Raw genomic sequence first — 19,823 nt, forward strand, 5'->3', positions numbered from 1 at the left:
CTGATATGGCGTACGACCAGTAACTTCTGGTTATTGCCTTCACCTCAATGGTATGGCCCTTGGCCGCTCAGCTTGTCCTCGCATACGTATTTCTCTGGCTCTTGCAACCGCTCAGACTTCAATCTCGTATGCCACAATGTAAGTGCCAGCACATCGCCTTTTATGCTGTACATGCCAAGCGAATATGAAGCTGCTAACTATATGCGGCGTAGTTCTCGCACGTACACAGTAAGGGAGGCATGCGCCATGCCAGGGTCTGACCGTGCCGCACCCTGACTGTTCCGGACTTTATCGACCTTCCCGTTACGTCTACCAGATGTTGGATGTCGTGAATTAAGCATTGCACTAGCACTAATTGCAACCGTTACCGTTGCTCCCTTGTGGCCGCTAATCATTTCCTGCGCGACTTCATTCCAAAATTCGCACCACACTCGTTCTATCCCACCAGAATCTCACCATGAAGTCGCTCTTTCTCTTAATCATCGCTCTGCTAGCCCGCCAAGTCATCTCCACAGGCTCGCCCCTGTATCAATACGACCCCAACACAGTAGAAGACTGCGTCGAATGGTACAACAATGGCGAAGGCGATACCTGCGAAAACGTTCGCAAATTCTTTGGCATCACCCCAGAGGAATTCGCAGCCTGGAATCCTTCCCTAAACCTTGACTGTGAACCATGGCATCCATCGGTATCATATTGCATCGTTACCGAGACGAAGCTGAACGCGACAACCCCAACGACGACATCGTCCTCGCCGATACCTCTCAGTACGACCAGTACCATTACCCTCGCTCCGTCCCCGACCGTTTGGACGCCACTCGGGTGCTACGAAGAGGACTTCGCCATGCCGATTCTCGAACAGAACATGAGCCCAGATGGCGACTCCTCCCTCACCATTCCAGAGTGTAAAAACAGCTGCTATCGTGGGGGTTTTGGTTTCGCTGGTGTACAGCACGGCAACCAATGTTGGTGCGGTAGCTATGTTGGCGGCAATTGGGCGAGTGATCAAGCGAGCTGCAGTTTGAAATGCACTGGCGATGGGGAGACGTTTTGTGGCGGAAGTGGGTTTCTCAGCATCTTCAAGGCTGAGGAAAACCAAGAAGCTGTTTCTGCGACCGTTTCTACCACTGCCACTGGTACTGGATCTGAGAATGCATCTGACAGCGCCTCCGCGACCGCTGCCGTGTCTAGCGCTGCTGCCAGCAAACTCGGTGTGATAGTGCTGAGTGGAGGCTTTTGGGGACTACGAAATACATTCTAGTCGATACATGTCCCACTATTAGCTACTTTGACAGACACAATGAACGAGATGATTCACATTCGCATCAACCATGGGAAGAAAGCACGACGCCGTAGCCTCTCAATTTGGGCACGCTCACTGCCATCGGCACGTGTAGAAGTTTGGCACTAGGGAAGTGGATATAAAAGGCTTGCGTTCTACCACCCGTTAATTCTTCCATCACTACCAAAACTTTCCGTCGTTTCTTCAAAAACATGAAAATGCGAATGCATGTCTGCGGTTCCAAAAGTTGCATATCCAAGAATCAATGTGGCTCTCCTCTTCGCTCGCCCCGACACAAAACCAAAAAGGTTCATTTCCGACTTCTATGCTCCTGCCCTCCACTCTTCCAAAAAGACTCAAAGTCCAAAACCCCTTCAGACTTTTTTTATGTCGGTGGACCAAAGAAACCCGGGCAACCCCTCCATGACTTCGATATTACGACCTGCGGCTACTAAAAGCGCGACGACTGAACAGGATGTCTGCGCTGTCCTTCGTCCTTCTTTCCCCAAATTAAAAGAAACCATCAAGAGAGAGCGGTGATGACCGTCGCTTCTCTCGTACATTAAAACTACTACTCCTACTTCCTCCTTCCTTCCTTCATCGACATACACCTCGTCAGTGTTTTACCAAAACGATACGCTACTGACCCCATGTGGTGGTCTTGGACTGAAGGATCCTCAATATCTTTGAATGTTCCTGCTGTCTCTGGACTGCGCAACCAAAAATTACATCATACCAGACCGATGACTGTCTTCCCGCTCTTTCCCCCAGAAGCAAATGAGGAATTCAGAATCTCTCACTGGCTTCACATGCAGTCCAAAACCGAAAATAAACACTCGGGAGAACCATGTTGTTCGGCTTCGACTCAAAATCCCCCATCCGGAGTTCTATGATCTGGTCTCTCGTCTCCGCCAGAGTCTAAACACTAAGTATCACTATTTATGCTGTATGATCGAGAACTACCAAAAGATATCGTCACGCGATTTATGAAAGTGTCCCTCGCTCAAACAACAGTCATAGCTTCTCATGCTTCTGCTTCCTCTTCCTCCATCACCGCACTTACTCGACAAAGCAAGTCAATACAAATCTCCACTTCAATCGAAAATCAGGAGAACAAGAGACATGTGTGCCTCCAAAAACCGAAAGACCCCAAGTTATGTGTTCCTGGATCTTGTTCTCCCTCGTATACCAGATACCGGGTCCAAATGGCATGTTTTACTATCGCCTCACCTCCCCAGCAGTAGCAAAAGGCGTCGTACAGCCCCTGATGGCTGTGCCTCAACACACAAGCTTAGCGCATACTACGAAAAGCAGAATAAAAGCTTTCACGTTCATGTTCCATGTTGTTCGGTTGAGCAGCGTTGAAGGATACATGTACATTCGGTCGAGCTGGAAGCACCCTGCAGTGTGGTGTATAGCTGCAGAGTGTACCGAGCACAACTGGAAATTTTCGGAAAAAAGATATGTGACAGTCTTGCCGATATGCAGTATCATGAAGTACCAGTATCGAGTCGATGATGCTGATCATCACCATGGTCATTCCTCGTAATTGCTCGTAAACGTCAATGGTTGCGGTGGCAATGTCTCCAGCCTGTCCAGTCGACACGGAGAAAAGGGTAGTAAAGTAGAAATGCATCATGTCATTCACATCTCTAGGGTACCACTACGTGCCTCAACAAGCTGCATCCGTCGCAGCTCTACTAGTACTCAGCAGCCACGCTCTCTCAAAGACAATCACTCTTCTTCGACCTCTTAACCGCAGCGCGATCAATCCTGGGGTCCAATCTGTTCATAAGATCACTCTTATGAGGATTTGTCGTCGATCTCGGCTCGCCTCTTGAAGAACTGGGTGGATCCACTCTTGCGTCTGAAGATCACAGTCTATTAGCATAAGCGCACGCCGAGGCTGCCGTTTGCTGGGCACCTTTGCGAAAGACATGTGGCGAGCCACCTTCAACGAAAATATGTGACAGCCTGCGGAGAGTGAACTTACGGCTTCGGCGGCGAGATATGCGATGAAGTTCGTCGTCCGAGTCGGGCGAGTACCTTCCCGACTCTGCTGAGTTCTCAGAGCCGTCATCGTACTGCGGTGCAGGCTCTGTGGTAGCGCGGTTTGGAAGCGGGTATTGTTCTGGTTCGACGTCTTCATCAAGCATGTTCAAGACGCTGCTTTGGTGTGTGGGTTTCGGCTGGTGGTAGGAAGGCTCGGGTTGGCTGTAGCCGGGACCACGAGCCGATACTTCGTCTGGCATATACGGTGCCGCCTGTTCAGGCGGATCAAGCTTCTGAGCAGCCTCGAGACCTGAAGCGCCGCTTATCGAGCCGCGGAGACGGTGGATGTTGGGGTGATCCGTGTACTTCATCGATTCTTCGTCCGATCCGACGGTGAATACTGGATCGAGCTTGTTCGCAGCCTCTAATCCGGATGAGCCGCCGATTGAACCGCGATGTTCGTGTGGAGGGTTTGGGTCATGCTGGGATTCGTGTGGCGGGTGCCAGGCGTTGTCAAAGCCTTGCGATGGCTGCCATTCGGCAAAGTCTTTCTCGGCTATACAGCGTCAGCATTGATTCGGGCAGCATGCTGAGAAAGAAAGTTCATGTGGTATATGTAGTTATTTGGAATACTCAATCTCACCTGTGCCATCTTTCTGCGCTGTATGAAGTAACGAACGAACATGGACTGTAATGTCAGCGAGAACAAGTGGAAGAAGATCGGTTGGTACGAGGAAAAGGGTATATTGATGTTGAAGTGTTGAGTGTATCGTCTATCTACGCGTCTCGTAGCCCGTACCGCCAACATTGGATGTAGGATCAGCGCGGTGGTCTACGTCCGAGTCGAAGCGCGGGTCCATCTTGTTGCCAACGTTTGTGGAATGCGGTCCAGCGTTTGTAGAGTCGGTCGCGGTACCTCTGTGGTCGAGATCAGAGTCGTATCTAGGGTCGACCTTGTTGCCAATGTTGGAGTTGTGCGAGCCGTAGTTTGTGGCCGTGGTGCCGGTCGTGTTCATGCGTTCGCGGTGGGCATCGGCGTCAGCAGGAGTAACACCGGCGTCGGCAGGGTGGCCTCGGTAGCCTCGATCCCACTCGTCGACTCCCTTGTTGGCAATCTCCTGGTTCTTGGTTGCGCTCGCTTTGTCGCCGCTCGCTTCGTCGACCATGGACATGGCATTGCCTCGGATGGCCTCGCCAGTTCCCTGGATCTTATTAGCACGAGTTCGATGTCGAGGTAACTCGAAACATTGGAGTAAAGCGACGATGTTGAGCTAGGCGCATGCATCGCAGTAATAGAGCTAACTTACGTGAACCATGCCCACGCCCTTGCGGATGGAGTCGCCGAGAGTCATGTTGGATATGTGAGTATTAGGTGTATTATGGATAGCAGTTGAGGAGCTTGTGTAGTTGTGGAAAGACGCGTATAGGTTGGTGTATCAAGGTGTGTGTTAAGAGTAATCGTGAACAAGCAGAGAGGAGGGGTGCCGACATAAGTACTCGACGCGGGCAGTAGCTGCCACGCAACCTGCTTCTGGGTTTGCCATGATGTGCATCGTTGCGCGTAGTTTGGGAAAGCGCATTGCGACATAGGCTCGACAATGTGATGTCATGCTCGGGATTTCAAGGACGCGCTGCCGGTAGGGCTGAGCTAAGCCGCATTAGGGTTCCCACGCGTCGAGCATGACATCCGGCACGTTGCGGTAGGCTGCATGGCTACGAGGGCACCTCATACAAAGAAAAAGCCCAAACAAGTCTAGAGCCTACATCGACATTAGGGCACCTACTTTGCAGGTTCCTATGTTTATGTAGGCTGCAGACCTGTTCAGTTTTTTTCCTAGGTTGACGTGAGGGTATGTCAGATAAATGCATCGAAACGAATGCAGACACCAGAATATCTGCACATACAGGTGAATGATGATGCCCAGAGGTAACATGTCGGTCTCCGACGTCATTGTCAAGTCGGTCATGCCAATCTACCAACTACATACACCCATACGCGCAGGCGGTAAGTTATTTGAGGACTTGAGGCATACGAAATGACAAAGCACTTTCGTCTATTGATACCCCAGAACACGACCAGAGCCACCCTGCAGCATCATGCTCAGCGACCGGAGTGAGGATTTTGAGCGTCATGCTTCAGCCACTCTCAACTGTCGGCATTGTATACTTCAGCATGCCGTATCGAACATGTCCACTGTGACTTGCGCTCTTCGCTAATAGAACCATCTCGAAGCGGAACATGGAAGGGGAGAAAATTGCACCGAAGAGGCTAAGTATGGGGATATTGAAATCTCATTCTCTCGAGGAGACATTCGTGACGTTCATCAACATTCATATCTAGGCATGCGACTTTTCTGTCCTCAACTCCATGATCGTACCACCTCTAGACCTCGTCCATGCCACTGCCGTCCTATCATACCCATCCACCAACGCCGTTTCCCTGGGACCGAAATTATCTTCGCGTCGTTTGTTGGGAAGCCACTTAGGCCTTGCCGGCGGTGTAGAAATCATCGAGAGCCGTCTTCAAGCGCTGGCTACAAATTTGAAGATACGAGGTCAGTATATGTCTCACATGCATTTCGTTTGGATGTCAAATACCTCATGGACACTTCTGCGCTTCGAACCCCTGGACAGCTAAGTCAGTACGTTTCTCACATATATTTGATGGATAATACTGACAGACTCGAGGGTCATAGTGTCTGCCGGTTTGTCAGCGAATGTCTCATATGCAGTGGGAAAGGGAGCGCGACTTTTTGTTAGGCTTATCTTCACCGTCTGGGTTGCCCACTTGGGTCATAAGATAGTCCTTCTTGTTGAGGACGTAGTCGCGGACACCGGAGAGGTATGCCCATTGCATATCGGTGTCGAGGTTCACCTTGACGACACCGTATGAGATAGCCTGACGGAAGTCGTCGACAGAGCTGCCACTGCCACCGTGGAAAACGAGGAAGACGGGCTTGTCGTCCTTGGCGTTGGTCTTCTCCTTGACGAACTGCTGGTGCTTCTGGAGGAGCTCAGGGCGGAGCTTGACGTTTCCGGGCTTGTAGACACCGTGTACATTTCCGAAGCCGGCAGCAATGGAGAAGTATTTGGAGACTTCCGAAAGTCTACGTACGAAGTCAGTATGTCTCACATGGACTTTGAACAATCAAAACTTACGTCTTATAGATGTCGTAGATGTCCTCTGGCCTAGAAAAGAGTTAATACGGTCCTGTAGTGAGATGTGCAGAGGGACGTGGCATACTGGGTGTACAAGCTGTTGTTGTCGACGTCCTCGTTGTTGACACCGTCCTCCTCACCACCAGTGATGCCGATTTCCATCTCGAGGAATTGCTTCATGGGAGCAGCACGCTCCAAGTACTTCTTGGTGGTCGCGATGTTCTCCTCCTTGCTCTCTTCCGAGAGATCGATCATGTGGGAGCTGAAGAGGGGGACGCCTACAGAGATACCAAGTTAGTAGTTGTCTCAATGCACTTCGTTCGGCCAAAACTTACCGTTGGCCTTGAAGAACTTCTCATCCTCATCGAGCATGCCGTCCAACCATGGCAGAAGCTTCTTGGCGCAGTGGTCGGTGTGAAGAACGACTGGGATGCCGTATGCGGGCGCAATGGCGCGGATGTAGTGGGCACCAGCGATGGCTCCCTGGATGGAAGCGCTCTGGTCCTTGTTGTCGACGCCCTTTCCGGCGAAGTATGCGGCACCACCCTGGCTCATCTGCAGGATGATGGGGGACTTCGAGTCGCGGGCGGCCTCGAGAGAAGCGACAACGGTCGAGGAGGAGGTGACGTTGATGGCGGGGATGGCGTAGCCCTCGGCCTGGGCGTGCTTGAAGAGGTTGTAGACATCCTCACCGTAGATGACACCGGTCCTAGAGGGGGAGATGTTAGCTTCAGCTCGCGATCATGCGAGCGGGGTCGATATAACTTACTTGCCGTTGAGAACCTTGGAAGCCATGTTGGTTGTTGTATCGGATATGTATTGGGTATGTGTTTGAGTGTGTAATGGAGAGTACAATTCAGTGTCTGAAATTGTAGGAAGGTGTAGTATGGAGAGAGAAGTTTGCGCAGTGTTGAGAGCTATCTAGTTAAAGTTCAAACATGGTAGTGGGGTTACCGGACCACAAAAACCACCCCGCTACTGTAATGACCGCAGCAGTGACGCAGCGCGCAGCGTCGCGCCAGCTTCCCTCACCAAAGTCGACCTACCCGCGCTCGAGTAAAAGCAAACATCACCCCACAAAAGTCCCGATACGCTATATCCGATACCATGACCTTTGGTTTGTCAAATTCTTTTCACACCGTGATGGCGCTGCGCTGAATCACTGCACTCCCAACCGTGGGTGATGGCAGTGCGCGGTGACATGCGCCTGGTCTGATACACGATGATGCTTCACGGCCGCGCTCTGAAGTCATGGCGGGGCCGCTTTCGCTCGGCAGCGCGGAAGTAAAGTGGGCTGTCTTTTTCACATTAGCTCGGTGAAGCATCATCGCAGTCCACAGGGGACATGTTGCCCGAGTCTCGCCGCAAAACGCTGTCGCTTTACGCCTCGAATTACCGAGCCAGCCACTTCTTCCATGTTACTCAGCTCCGTCCAGGCATGCGCCAGGTCCCACCAATGAAGTCACTCTGATGATGCTGGATTGTACACATGCGCGATATCGTGATCGTGATTGAGGCGTTGTCTGATTTTTCCGATATGCGGAATTCTACGTGACATGGATGGCACAGGTATATCTTTACAGCGAGGCGGAGGAATCCTCGGAAGGTGTGGTCTGGGCCTCCAGATGTCCGAGGTTGGGGTCTGGGGCTCGTAACAGCCGGCTGATGCAGCCTCATGAATCCGATGTCTTCGCCCTGACTCGGATGTTCCTCACCATAGGCTCCTCTACGCCGGGTAACCGTATCTCCACCTTGAATGTGCCCAGCTGCTTCACTCGCGATGTGTCGCCCTCCTCATGCCCTGAAAGGAACTTGACGTCCGCCTCGTTCAGTATGACGCGAGCCGCCTCGTCGTTGTGGGCGAGCGCTCCCCTTATGGTTGCAACCAGATCTGCAGTCGAGACGGATCCGTAGATGGCGTCTACATTCGCCTTCTTGCCCATCGCGGCTGCGGTCAAGATGTCTGCCGCACCAGAAGCACCCATGCGGTCTCTGGACTGGCTCTCTTGCTCGATCCGTTGGCGGTAGAAGTCGATCGTGGGTGGTACGAAGGCGTCGAGGAGTTCCATAGATCGTTCAGCCTGCCTTTGTTAGTATGAGTAGGAATGGCGGTTCGATATGAACATACGCTGAGCACGTTGATCTCAATCGGCCGCACGTAGTGTTTCGGTTGCTTCGCGAAGTCGTCCTCCTCTTCCTCAACCTCCTCCAGATTCAGTCGTACACCATATGTGAAGTCACGAGCCATGTCCACGTCCTGCGCCTTGAGCTGCTTCATCTGGGTAGCGGGTACATAGTCGGCGACGCGTGCGGGGAACCATCGGTTGCGCATGAGAGACGGGTTGAGGGGGACATATGAGCCTTGATCGTATTAGCCATATTGACTGGTGATGTTTGCGGTCAGTTTGACAGCTTCAGTGGCTTGCCAGAGCGCACATGTCAAACTCCTGCAGTAGCTGCATCGTACCTGCGCGACCAAATCTTGGCACATCCTTCAGCAGCTTCACGATAATGTTGCGCTCTGCCTCCTTCGCCTTCTTGGAGATGCTGCGAGTCTGCTGGGACCCCCAGACGTCCAGGTTCTGCCGCGTCACCCTCCGGATGCATGACGTGCACTGCGGGAGCAGCGTGGACGTCCTCAGCGAAGCCATTGCGCGTGTCGTGGTGAGATTGGATTAATCTCAGGAAAAATGCACGACGTCCACCAGATGTGGAGATCCTTGCGGCGGAGGGCGGAAGGTGCGAGTGGCCGGTGCTACTTGCCGTAGGCTCGGCATACTTTGCGCCCGCCTCACAAGCAAACGACAGATGACGGCCAGCGCAATATCCCAAGCTGGCCAGCAGTCGGACCATGGCTTCTGCAGCAGTCAGACACACCCTACGCCATTCCCATAGCATCTTCGCCGTACAACCTTAGCACGACCGAGCACAGCGTTCGCGACACCCTACACGACCCCAGTTTCTCCATCCAATCCCGCGGTAGCGGAAGTGACAAGCGCCGCAAGATGCCTGAGAAGCCCCTCACAATTGCAACCTACGCCGCAGGAGCCTCCCTCGCCGCCATTACCCTCGTCTACGTCTTTGGCCCGACGTACTTCCTCGACGACGACGCAAATGCAGCCAGCGGCAAGAAGAAGGGCGTAGTCGGCCTCAGCAATGCCGCCAACGACTGCTTCATCAATTCGGTGCTGCAGGCGCTCGCCGGCTTGCCAGACTTGCGCATATATCTCATAAGAGAGACGCATAGGCGCATGCTCGACGGTCCCGAAGTTTATGATGTGGACCCTGAAAGACTCAACGCCGAGACAGGGACCGCAAGGCCCGCAAAGCTAGAGGGTCTGCAGCGCGGCATCCTCACCCATGGACTGAAGGAGATTCTCGACCGGCTAAACGAACGACCCATATACAAGAAGACCATATCTCCCCAGCCCTTTATTCGATCGCTCGAGCACGCCTTCGGCACCCGCATTAGCCGGCAGCAGCAGGACGCGCAAGAATTCCTCCAGATTGTCACCGAGCGCCTATGCGACGAGTACCACGCCGGCGGAAAGGCCAGGCGACAAGCGACACGGGCAGGCGCCACGATCACAACCGAAGACGGCGCGTCGGAAAGGAGGGATATTGAACGTCAGTTCGGCGCAGCACCCCCTGAGGGATCTAGTAGCCAAGGTGTAGAGGAAGAGCCGGAGGACGATGAAGCACCCGCGGATGAGGAGGGCTTCCCGTTCGAAGGCAAGATCGAATCGCAGATTGAGTGCCAGACATGTCACTTCAAGCCGAAGCCTTCCGTATCGACCTTTGTCACCCTGACACTCAACGTACCCCAAGCCTCCTCCACCTCCCTCAACGCCTGTCTCGACGGAATGCTCAAGGTTGAATACATAGACGACTTCAAGTGCGAGCGCTGCCGGCTGGAACATGCGCTGAGGAGCAAAGACCACCAGCTCTCGCGAGCCACCGATTCGGATGCACAGGCTCTTCTACAATCAGACATCGCGAAGATCCGACAAGCATTAGAGGACGATCCCGAGAACCCGCCTGAGGGCGTTGAGCTTCCGGACTCGAGCCAGGCACCCAAGCGTCGCATAGCGCGCCACATGTACATTTCGCAATTCCCCAAGGTTCTTGCGATACATCTGTCGCGATCGACATTTGCCATCGGTGCTGCCTCGACGAAGAATCTCGCCAAGGTTGCCTTCCCCGAAGCTTTACCATTGGGCGGCATACTACACCGGAAGAACTACCGTCTTCTTGGAATGGTCACACACAAGGGCAGCCATAATAGTGGTCACTACGAATCCTTCCGTCGTCAAGTCCAGCCTCTTCCGTTCTCCACGAATGCGACACTTGGTACTGAAGGCGCATACAGCCGGCAAGCCAGCCCATACCCGTCAGCAGCACCGTCAGTAGCGCCCTCAGCTGTGCAGAGCCCTCGCATATCAGCACTTAATCTTCCCAACACCATCGACCGCGGGTCACCAGTCCCGTCCACACCCACACTGAACTCCCCCTCAACACGGTCGCTGTCCTCACAAGAGACCATGCCTGCGTCCTCAAGAGGGCCAGCACCAACTTCTGCACCGCGCATGTCCGAGTCTGATCCACTACAAATGGCATCCTCTTCCACCGGAACAGGCACCGGCAGCGATTCCTTATCACGTACGAGGAGCGTGCGATCGCTGAAAGAGCGCGCATCAGAGAAGGCCTCATCGATAAAAGAGTCGAATCCCTTACGACGCAAATCGAAGAAGACAAGCAATAGGTGGTGGCGTATAAGCGACGACAAGATCAAGGAGAGTAAGACATCCGAGGTCTTGAACATGCAGAAGGATGTGTATTTACTATTTTACGAGCTGAACAAAGTCTGAGCCAGGTCTGGTTGGCTAATGTATAAAGGAACGACAGGCATGCGGCACTGCAATTTGGAGCGATACCAGTAGTGGTGATGCAGCAGAAAAGCCTGGATTAGATATCACTCGCTATGAAAGCGAGACACGAATGAAGAACGTGTTACATAATGTAATTGACGCAAGCTGTAACCTTAATCATCGTTTCTCTACACTCATATCTATGCGCACTTCCCTAAACCACTCACGTTGGCCATGCGTCGTGAATGCTACCTCTGTCTCGTGGCTTTATCAGCGATGATATCATTGGTCAGACCCCACGTGGCGCTCCTTCCCCAACGATAACCACCAATGGCCAGGATGCCCAGCCTGCAATGCAACGACATCGATGCTACGCTCGTAGTTTGACACCACACCCCCCCTTATCTGTGTTGACCGGTTACCTGGAAAGGGAATCGCAACACACATCTGCTCATCCTTAGGCCTTTCGGATCGCCCAAAACGCGCGCATTCACCACGAATAGATCAAGACTAGCAGGAACAAAAGTACGAGACAGTTGGACCAACTCTAATACCAAGCCTTCTTTCATCAGACCTCCCAATCTGCATCAAGATCTCGAGCAACAACAGTCATAGCGACCAGCGTATGTACTATAGCAGCCGCTTGTATTGCTTCCACTTGTGCCTTCCTCATTACAATCCAAGCTTCAACCCAATACCTAGGTATAAGCGACATGCCAAGCCTCGAAGCAGACGAGGGCGCCTTCCTCCAGGCCGTAGGAAAGCAAACCTTCACCAACCCGCCGCGCGTTCTCATAATCGGCGCAGGAAGTCGCGGCACTGCGTACGCCGAAGCTGCACAGTCTTCAACCAACTCCATCGTCGCAGCAGTGTGTGAGCCAAATGACTACAAACGCGCCGATTTCGGTCGAAAGTTCATCTGGGGCGACGGGAAAGAACCCAAGGAACACCAAGCCTTTCGAGACTGGAAAGACTGGAGATTTTACGAGATGAAGAGGATGTCTGACGAACGCTGCTACGGGCGTAAAGTTGAGAAGCGCGTCGACGCCGTTTTCGTCTGCGTCCTGGATGAGATGCACGAGGAAGTCGTCTGTGGTATTGCAGGTCTGGGAGTGCACATATCATGCGAGAAACCGATGAGTACGAGGCTAGACAGCTGCATGAAGATGTACAGGGCACTCAGGGTCGCGGAGGGCATGGACAAAATCCAGAAGAAGATTTTTGGTATTTGTCATGTGCTGAGGTACTCGCCGCACAACATGCTGTTGAGACATCTGGTACTGGAGAAGGATGTCATTGGTGATGTGTTGAGTATTGAGCATGTCGAGCCCGTTGGTTGGTGGCACTTCAGCCACTCCTACGTCAGGTACGATATCTACTTCCATTGTCATAAAACTTCATGCTAATGAATGCAGGGGTAACTGGAGGAAAGAATCAAAGACTGCGCCATCTCTTCTCACAAAGTCCTGCCATGACATCGATTTCCTTATGTGGATGCTCTGTTCACCTGGCCCGAACTCCGAGAACGCGACACCCCATCTTCCATCACACATCACCTCTACTGGATCTCGCAAATTCTTCCGCAAAGAGCGTAAGCCGAAAGCAGCTGGCTCAGCCAAGAACTGTCTATCCTGCGCGTACGAGCCACAATGTGACTACAGTGCGAAGAAGATCTATCTCGAGAGACACCTGAATAACGGCAACGCAGACTGGCCAGTCAATATTGTGAACCCGGAAATCGAAGACATCTACAAGACTTCCGGTAAAGAGGCAGCTGGGAAGCAGCTTCTCAAAGACCTGGCTGAAGACTACAGTAGTGAGACACCAACTGGTGAAGTTGAACAACGCCCATGGTTTGGTCGATGTGTCTGGGAGTCGGACAATGATGTCTGTGATGACCAGATGGTTACTATTACTTGGGATGATGATCCAGTCGCAAATGACGATGATGACCTACCTATACTGCACGGTCGCGGCGCAAAGACAGCGCAATTCCACATGGTCGCCTTCACAGAGAAGCAGTGCGAACGGCGAGGTCGCATCTACGGCACCAAAGGCGAGATCGAGTACGACAGCACGAATATCAAAGTACACAACTTCTCAACTGGGCAGACCAAAACTCACAGCCCTCATCTCGCAGGCGGTGGTCACGGGGGCGGAGACGAGGGGCTTGCGCGACAATTTCTGATGGCGGTTAACGCTGTAAAGTCTGGCGCCATGCCCGCGTCTGACGCTCAGCGGAAGTACCTCGGATGCGACCTTGAGGAAGCGTTCCGGAGCCATGCCATGGTCTTCGCGGCCGAAGACGCTCGAACGAAGCGCCAGGTGGTCGACTGGAAGAAGTGGTGGACCGAGTCGGTGGAGTCGCAATTACACGAGCGGTAAGTACCTGGCAGGATGACAGTTCAGGCGGGCAAGGAGAGTACGACGGGTAGTTTCTTTTCGGTCGCCGAAGATGACGGCAAATGTACGTAGGCGCCTAGAGCAAGGCATGACCATCATGACATCGGATGAGGCTCTTGCGAAGCTCATGAAACCGAAATGAGGGCTGCCAAACCTCGCGCCAATCCGCTGTCAGCGCTCGATGAAGCAATACTAGCCCCAGGCTCGTTTGACAGTTAAGCTCCGCTTTCAGGCAATTAACGGCCATTTCTCAGCCGGTTTCGGCTCGTCTGGGCTATATTTGGTGATCATGCTTAAGGCTAATACTTCCGCTTAGGGGTGGATATGGGCGCTTAATAGACCATGAGGCTCAAGAGACGATGGGTAGGGCTGGAAATTTTCTCCACGAGAGCGTTTCCGGGTGCAACGTTTGATAGTATGGGCGCTTGGATTGGCAGACGGGTTGGGGCCAGTCAGATTGCACGGTCTGTGGTACATTGGACGAGAACGACACTCGCGCTGTCTTCGGGAGCGTCCGAACGTCAGTTTGCGCTGCTTCGTAGGCCACGCTCAAGACGCCGCTGGGGGCTGTGCACAGAGTCGAACTCGCATGGCATGGCGGATGCCAGCGCAGCAGGTGGGCGAGGCCCGAGACCCGGAAGAAACTTGCTTGACAACAACGCGGTGAACGCGTCGACGTGTGGGCGGTCTAGGAAGCGTGTTATAGTCGTGAATTGACTCTCTCCGCCCATTGTGAGTCACTCGTTCGTGCATGGCGGGCATGCGGGAAGACGCATATCGCTCCGCAGAAACGAAACGCTGGAGCGCCGTGGTCCAATCAAGCCCCTCTCGTCCATCGATGACTCTTAACGGGCTGCAGCTGCCCCACGCAGCGCGGGACCCAGCACGGACGACACGGCAGGCGCTAAGCGGACAACACCACGCCCGTCGATTCGTCCCTTCGCGCTGCCAACGTCAAACTGCCGCCCCAGCGCCCATCGAGAAAAGTCCCTCAGTGTACTACGACACTAGAACTCTGCTATGCGGCGCCGAGGCTGCCGGTTTCAGGTTATCCAACCGCCCCATGTGCAGGCGCGTCGCTGGCCCGCTTACCGCTTCGGTATACCACTTCATCGCGCCAGCCACTGACAGCGCAGCATTCCATGCCGCCATACTACATCGAGTATGCAACGCTGCAAGAATAGCAGATCCAGAGTCGTTCGCTAGCCACGTACTCGCCCAAGCCAAGCAGTAGCCACGCTATGTTTCAGACGCCTTGTGAGGCTCGAATGCTGTAGAAGGATGCTCTGATACTGCCGCCAGACCGCCAGAACGTAGTCTACCGGTCCAAGTCCCCGGGTGCTGGCCCTTCGATGGATCGTGTTTCAGATGTTTTAGCGCGAAGTGGGCGTTGGTTCTCGTGTCTCTACGCGGGGAACAGTAAGGATAAGAAGTCTGTCTGCGCCGCAATCAGCCAGTCCATCAGCTTCTTCAAGCACTTCATTTAGAGCACTGCCCGACTAGTCGATCGTGTCTCATTTCCTTTCTTTCTCCATCTTTTGCGCTTTTGTCTTAGACACCTAGAGCTGGCCTCTTCTATTAATCGCTATTCGATAATCTCTTCCTGTTACTATTCTCAGTCTCCACAGCGTAAGTCACTGCTTCTATTCTTGAGTTGATTCATTGGTGCTGATTGGAAGTAGTCTGGTAGCTTCAAATCTTTCATCATGTACAGCCGTCAAACAACACCCCCGACTGCTCCCTTCAACTACATCCCGGGCAGCGTCGGCTCGGACGTCACATACTACTCCCAGGCCTCATCACCAGAACCTCACATTTCTGGCCCTACTCCTCCACGGTCACCTGTTCGCCAATATGGACCTATCCTCCTCCCCAAGGTCCGTATGCAAGATCAGGTTGCCGAGCCCACCAGTGGCCCCATCAGACATCGCAGGACGACGTCTACTTCTTCCAGCATCGGCTATGCCTACAGCCCATACTCACGGCCAGCCTCGATGGCGCGCCGTGGATCCAGTCCTTTCAACCACAACATGCACAACGTTCACAGCCAGTTGACTTCTCCTGTGTCAACTGCTTCCTCATACGACTTCAACCTCTCTACCCTGAACTCTCCCATCACATTCGCACAGCAGCCTGAGCTTCCTCGTCGATCCTCATATATCGGATCGCAATCTCGCTCCACATCGGCTAGCCGAGCCCGCCATGATCGCTCTGCCTCTGCTGGAAGCGTTGATGAGCAGGTCATCAGCCGGTATGGCTTCCCCACCTACCGCAACATGCCCAGCTACGTCACTGCTTCGAGTGCGCCTCAATCCAACTTGAGCCTTGTTACCTCCCTTCCTTCAGCATACTCCTCGGTGCAGGACATGCCCAGCTTCACCTCCACCTGCTCGCAAGACTTCACTATCCCAGAGTTTGAGGCCGCTCCAGCTGTGCAGTACCCCTCCTTCACCGACGTCAGCTTCGACAGCTTTCAGCAAGTCCCGGCTACGTCGTCTTTGGTTGAGTATCTCTCTTCTGCCAACCCCTCCCCCTCTCTTGTTCGCCGCGTCACCAGCGCACCACGCGGCATCAACAACCACTTCTGGTGGGACATCCGCAACCTCCGCAGCTGGGAAGACTTCAACATCACTACCATCAAGTCTATTCCATCGGTGCTTCCCCTTCTTGAGGTTCCCGTCCCAGCCAACTACCTTCCTCAGCCTTGCCGCCAGAACTTGCAGCCGGAGAACGAGTCCGCGCTCCAAGACATCTGCACCAACTACTACGCCAACAAGGTCAACGCCGCTCTCAAGGTCGCTCAGGGCAACTCCCACATGGTCATGCGCTCCATCAAGCCACCCGCCGGCCAACGCACACAGCCAGAGTTCGTTTCCAACTACCCCTCCGACTACGAGAAGACTCTCTTCGGCGACAGCCGTGGCCGCGTCGTCGGTCTCGTCAAGTGCTATGACCAATGGAACACCGGTATGCGCAGCGAGTCACCGCCCAAGCAAGTCCTCTACCTCCAAGGACTCGCCCACCTCCACCGCGTGATGCGCGAGCACGGCTGCCGCTACGGCTTCATCATGACAGAGATCGAACTCCTTTGCGTCCGCTGCGGAGGCCCATCTTCCTTCTCCACCCCTGATCCCACAACCGTCAACGCCCAAGCCGGCGTCCCCATCTACGGTTACCTTGAGACCTCCGCCCCCATCCGCCTCTCCACATCCGGTTCTCACCCTGAGACTGGCGACATTCAACTCACTGCCGCCCTTGCCCTCTGGTACCTCCACATGCTCGCCAAGGAGAACCCCTTCGAGGGCATGGGTACCTGGCGCATGGATGTTGGTGGCCCCGCCGCACTCACCAGGCAAAACTACCTCGAGAAGGATGCTTGGATTCCTAAGCCCCAGCTCGGCGAGAAGAGGGAGGCGAAGAGGGTTAGGGGATGGGTCTTTCCCGATGAGCCGCTTAGTAAGAGGGAGTGTGGCAAGGGCAAGAGGGGTAAGAGTGTTGGTTGAGAGATGGGTTTGGTAATGGGTTATGCGGTATGGTTATGAGGTATGAGGTATGATTGGATGGGACATGAAAACATCAGCTGCTGGTCAGCATAAGCTCTGCTTATCTCTTGCATTGAGCGGCGTTTTATCTTCTTGGGTTTAGCAGCATTGCATGGCGTTCTTTGATTGGGTAGCATTTACATGGCGCGCATTATTCTACAGATCAGATAGTATCTACACTCCTAGTTCAGAAGCAATGGTATTTTTCACCATCAATATCTTGGTTCGCATACGTGGTATGGGTGATGTGACTGGTGACTCTGAGTTAGCGCTGAAGGCTGAGCCTTGGGCCTGCCGCGCGCATCACGTGTGCCGGCTTTTGGGATGAGTCTTTGGGGTATAAATACTCCGCGGGAGTCTGGTTCTGAGACTTCTCTATCATACTACTTACTTTGCTTTACCAAAAACTACAATACTAGCAAGCCATGAGAGTTCCGCTTCTTTCTCCAAAATTAACATCATCGTCTACCGATGACTATCCGCCTCGCTCTAAAACGGTCATCAAAAGATACAATGGCTGCGACTCTACCGAACACACCTTCACATCACCAAGATCCGGTCTCATTCCCTTTCATGGAGACGTAGCGACCGAGCAATTCCGAAAAATCCAAATCGGTGGTCGATCAGTCCATGGTCTTCCGCCTTGCCTTCCCGCTTCCAAAAACCTACACAAACTACTTTGCATGTGTTCGACGATCTCTCGAAACAAAAAGATAGTATGGTCGCACATGACTGTGCTCTCTCCGTCAAGCACATAAAACATCTCTCGATCTTCCTGGGTTCTTCGCTTCTTCATTACGCTCTTTTCTCAAAATACCAAAAAGCCCAGTTTCATGACTTCATGGAGAGCTCCGCTGTTCGAACAGCAACAGCCTAGCAACATGTCCTCTGGCGCTTCTCTTCCCCAATGCGCTCTTCCACCAAGACTCACATGAGTATTGGGAGTGAGAGCTCGGTGGTCCAAACAACAACAACGCTAGCAACATGTTGTTTTCCTCGTCTCCTCCGGGCGAGGATTATGTTCACCTTTTACTTTCCTAAAACCCAAAAACCGGAAGCCTCAGCGATATGGAGAGATTCGGCGGTCCGAACAACGACATCGCTAACGACATGTTGTCTTCCTCGTCTTTGTCCAGAAAAAGCAATGGGCAACTGCATGTCCGCAAAACCGAAGTTAGGAGCCAGACATACTATGGAGAGATTCGGTGGTCTAAACAACACTACCATTGATAACATGTTGTCGTCCTCTTCTTCCTTGAAAACAAGCGACCAACATCGAGTTCTATGAACACCGAAACTACGTGCGTCTCATGGCATGACGAGGTTCGGGGGTCCAAACAACAGCAACAATAACGCCATGTTGTCTTCCTCTCTCTTCCCCGGAAAGAAAGTCAACGAATTTTCGCTTTTTAAAATACAAAAAAATCAGGAGTGCTCGTATGAAAAGCTCCTGCGACCCAAACAAGGAAGACGTCAAACTGATGTTGTCTCCCCCTTCTTTCCGCGAATTTAAAACGATGAGCATTGTGTCTATGATCTGCCTGGTGCGACTAGAACCATGAAGGCGCCGTCCACATGTTTGCTGGAGAACGAGAGGAAGAAAACACGCACTGAGTCTCATATGGTGTTGGCGCCTGACTGCCCTTCGACCAAAGATGGTTATAAGAAGCTGTGATGTCGGCGTTGCTGGCCCTTTGCGGCCTGATTCCGATCTCTTGAAACAGCACACTGGACAATACATGTCTGCTGACGCCCGCTCGACGGGTATATAAACTCCTCGCTTCTCTCGGGTTCTGACTTTCCATATCACTTCCACTCTTGTCTTGTCCAAAAGGGCGTCGCAAGAACGCCATGTGCGTGTTGGCCGCTCCAGAAATGTTCACCCAACAGTGTTATGGTGTGTTGTGCTCGCTCGGAATTTTCAAAGATCTTCGAGAATATTGGGATGACTGAAAACACTTTCCTGCCGGACATGTCCGAATGCGCTGGAAGATGAGCATACTTATCAAAATATTTGGGATCGCATACATGACGCTGTGGTGCTGTCTGTCTTTCGAGATGACCAGTAAAAAGCTAAAAGAAAATAGCTTGCTGTTCATGTTGGCTGTTCTAAAATGCTGCCCCAGCCACCACATGTTCGGGAAGAAGACGTTGCGTCTCTCCACCGTGCGACTCGAGGATCCACTGTGCGCCTGTGGGATATATAAACACCCTCCCGGCTCTCTTCTTCTCTTCTTCGTCCTACATTCTCATCTAGGAGACTCTAAAAATGGGCAAGAAACGCCCCATGTCCTTTTCTGCGTCTATGCTTTCTCCAAAAATGACACCAGATGTCGTCATGGTGTCGACCGGACTGCTCGTCTTCAATTAAACCACAGCCTCCTCGATAGCACCAAAAGCTTACCCGGTAACCCGTGATGTGTTTGGCGTCTCGTCGCTTCCCCAAAAATCGCGAGATGATGTCGATATGCCGTCGATTGGGCACTCATTTCTCCCAAAACATGGTAGCAGTGGAGCATGGCTGTTCGAGATATGTGCCTGCGATATACACCTTACTGCCCCTTCGTTCTTTGCTGA

At 52.9% G+C, this 19,823-nt stretch overlaps 6 protein-coding genes across 6 annotated transcripts; 3 read left to right on the forward strand and 3 right to left on the reverse strand.

Moving 5' to 3' along the window:
* Positions 1–3,085: 3,085 nt before the first annotated feature.
* On the reverse strand, positions 3,086–4,626 carry J4E85_006317 (uncharacterized protein; the record flags this gene model as incomplete). Its single annotated transcript, XM_051470557.1, has 4 exons — positions 3,086–3,149; positions 3,182–3,830; positions 4,056–4,476; positions 4,582–4,626. The coding sequence occupies 4 exons, from the start codon at positions 4,624–4,626 to the stop codon at positions 3,086–3,088; spliced, it is 1,179 nt and encodes a 392-aa protein (XP_051326045.1).
* A 1,130-nt stretch (positions 4,627–5,756) lies between these two features.
* Positions 5,757–7,228, reverse strand: J4E85_006318 (uncharacterized protein; the record flags this gene model as incomplete). The annotated part of the gene is made up of 8 exons (XM_051470558.1): positions 5,757–5,808; positions 5,873–5,900; positions 5,954–5,973; positions 6,025–6,381; positions 6,434–6,463; positions 6,519–6,711; positions 6,769–7,142; positions 7,203–7,228. The coding sequence occupies 8 exons, from the start codon at positions 7,226–7,228 to the stop codon at positions 5,757–5,759; spliced, it is 1,080 nt and encodes a 359-aa protein (XP_051326046.1).
* Positions 7,229–8,106: 878 nt separating this feature from the next.
* On the reverse strand, positions 8,107–9,084 carry J4E85_006319 (uncharacterized protein; the record flags this gene model as incomplete). The annotated part of the gene is made up of 3 exons (XM_051470559.1): positions 8,107–8,514; positions 8,562–8,794; positions 8,901–9,084. 3 exons carry the CDS (start codon positions 9,082–9,084, stop codon positions 8,107–8,109), a joined length of 825 nt encoding a protein of 274 aa, XP_051326047.1.
* Positions 9,085–9,438: 354 nt separating this feature from the next.
* J4E85_006320 (uncharacterized protein) lies at positions 9,439–11,301 on the forward strand (the record flags this gene model as incomplete). Its single annotated transcript, XM_051470560.1, has 1 exon — positions 9,439–11,301. One exon carries the CDS (start codon positions 9,439–9,441, stop codon positions 11,299–11,301), a length of 1,863 nt encoding a protein of 620 aa, XP_051326048.1.
* Positions 11,302–12,014: 713 nt separating this feature from the next.
* On the forward strand, positions 12,015–13,686 carry J4E85_006321 (uncharacterized protein; the record flags this gene model as incomplete). Its single annotated transcript, XM_051470561.1, has 2 exons — positions 12,015–12,667; positions 12,717–13,686. The coding sequence occupies 2 exons, from the start codon at positions 12,015–12,017 to the stop codon at positions 13,684–13,686; spliced, it is 1,623 nt and encodes a 540-aa protein (XP_051326049.1).
* A 1,724-nt stretch (positions 13,687–15,410) lies between these two features.
* Positions 15,411–17,207, forward strand: J4E85_006322 (uncharacterized protein; the record flags this gene model as incomplete). The annotated part of the gene is made up of 1 exon (XM_051470562.1): positions 15,411–17,207. The coding sequence occupies one exon, from the start codon at positions 15,411–15,413 to the stop codon at positions 17,205–17,207; it is 1,797 nt and encodes a 598-aa protein (XP_051326050.1).
* Between the last annotated feature and the right edge of the window lie 2,616 nt (positions 17,208–19,823).

Source organism: Alternaria conjuncta (assembly GCF_024043145.1).
Source record: "Alternaria conjuncta strain BMP 0040 chromosome Unknown scaffold_8, whole genome shotgun sequence".
NCBI lineage: Eukaryota > Fungi > Ascomycota > Dothideomycetes > Pleosporales > Pleosporaceae > Alternaria > Alternaria conjuncta.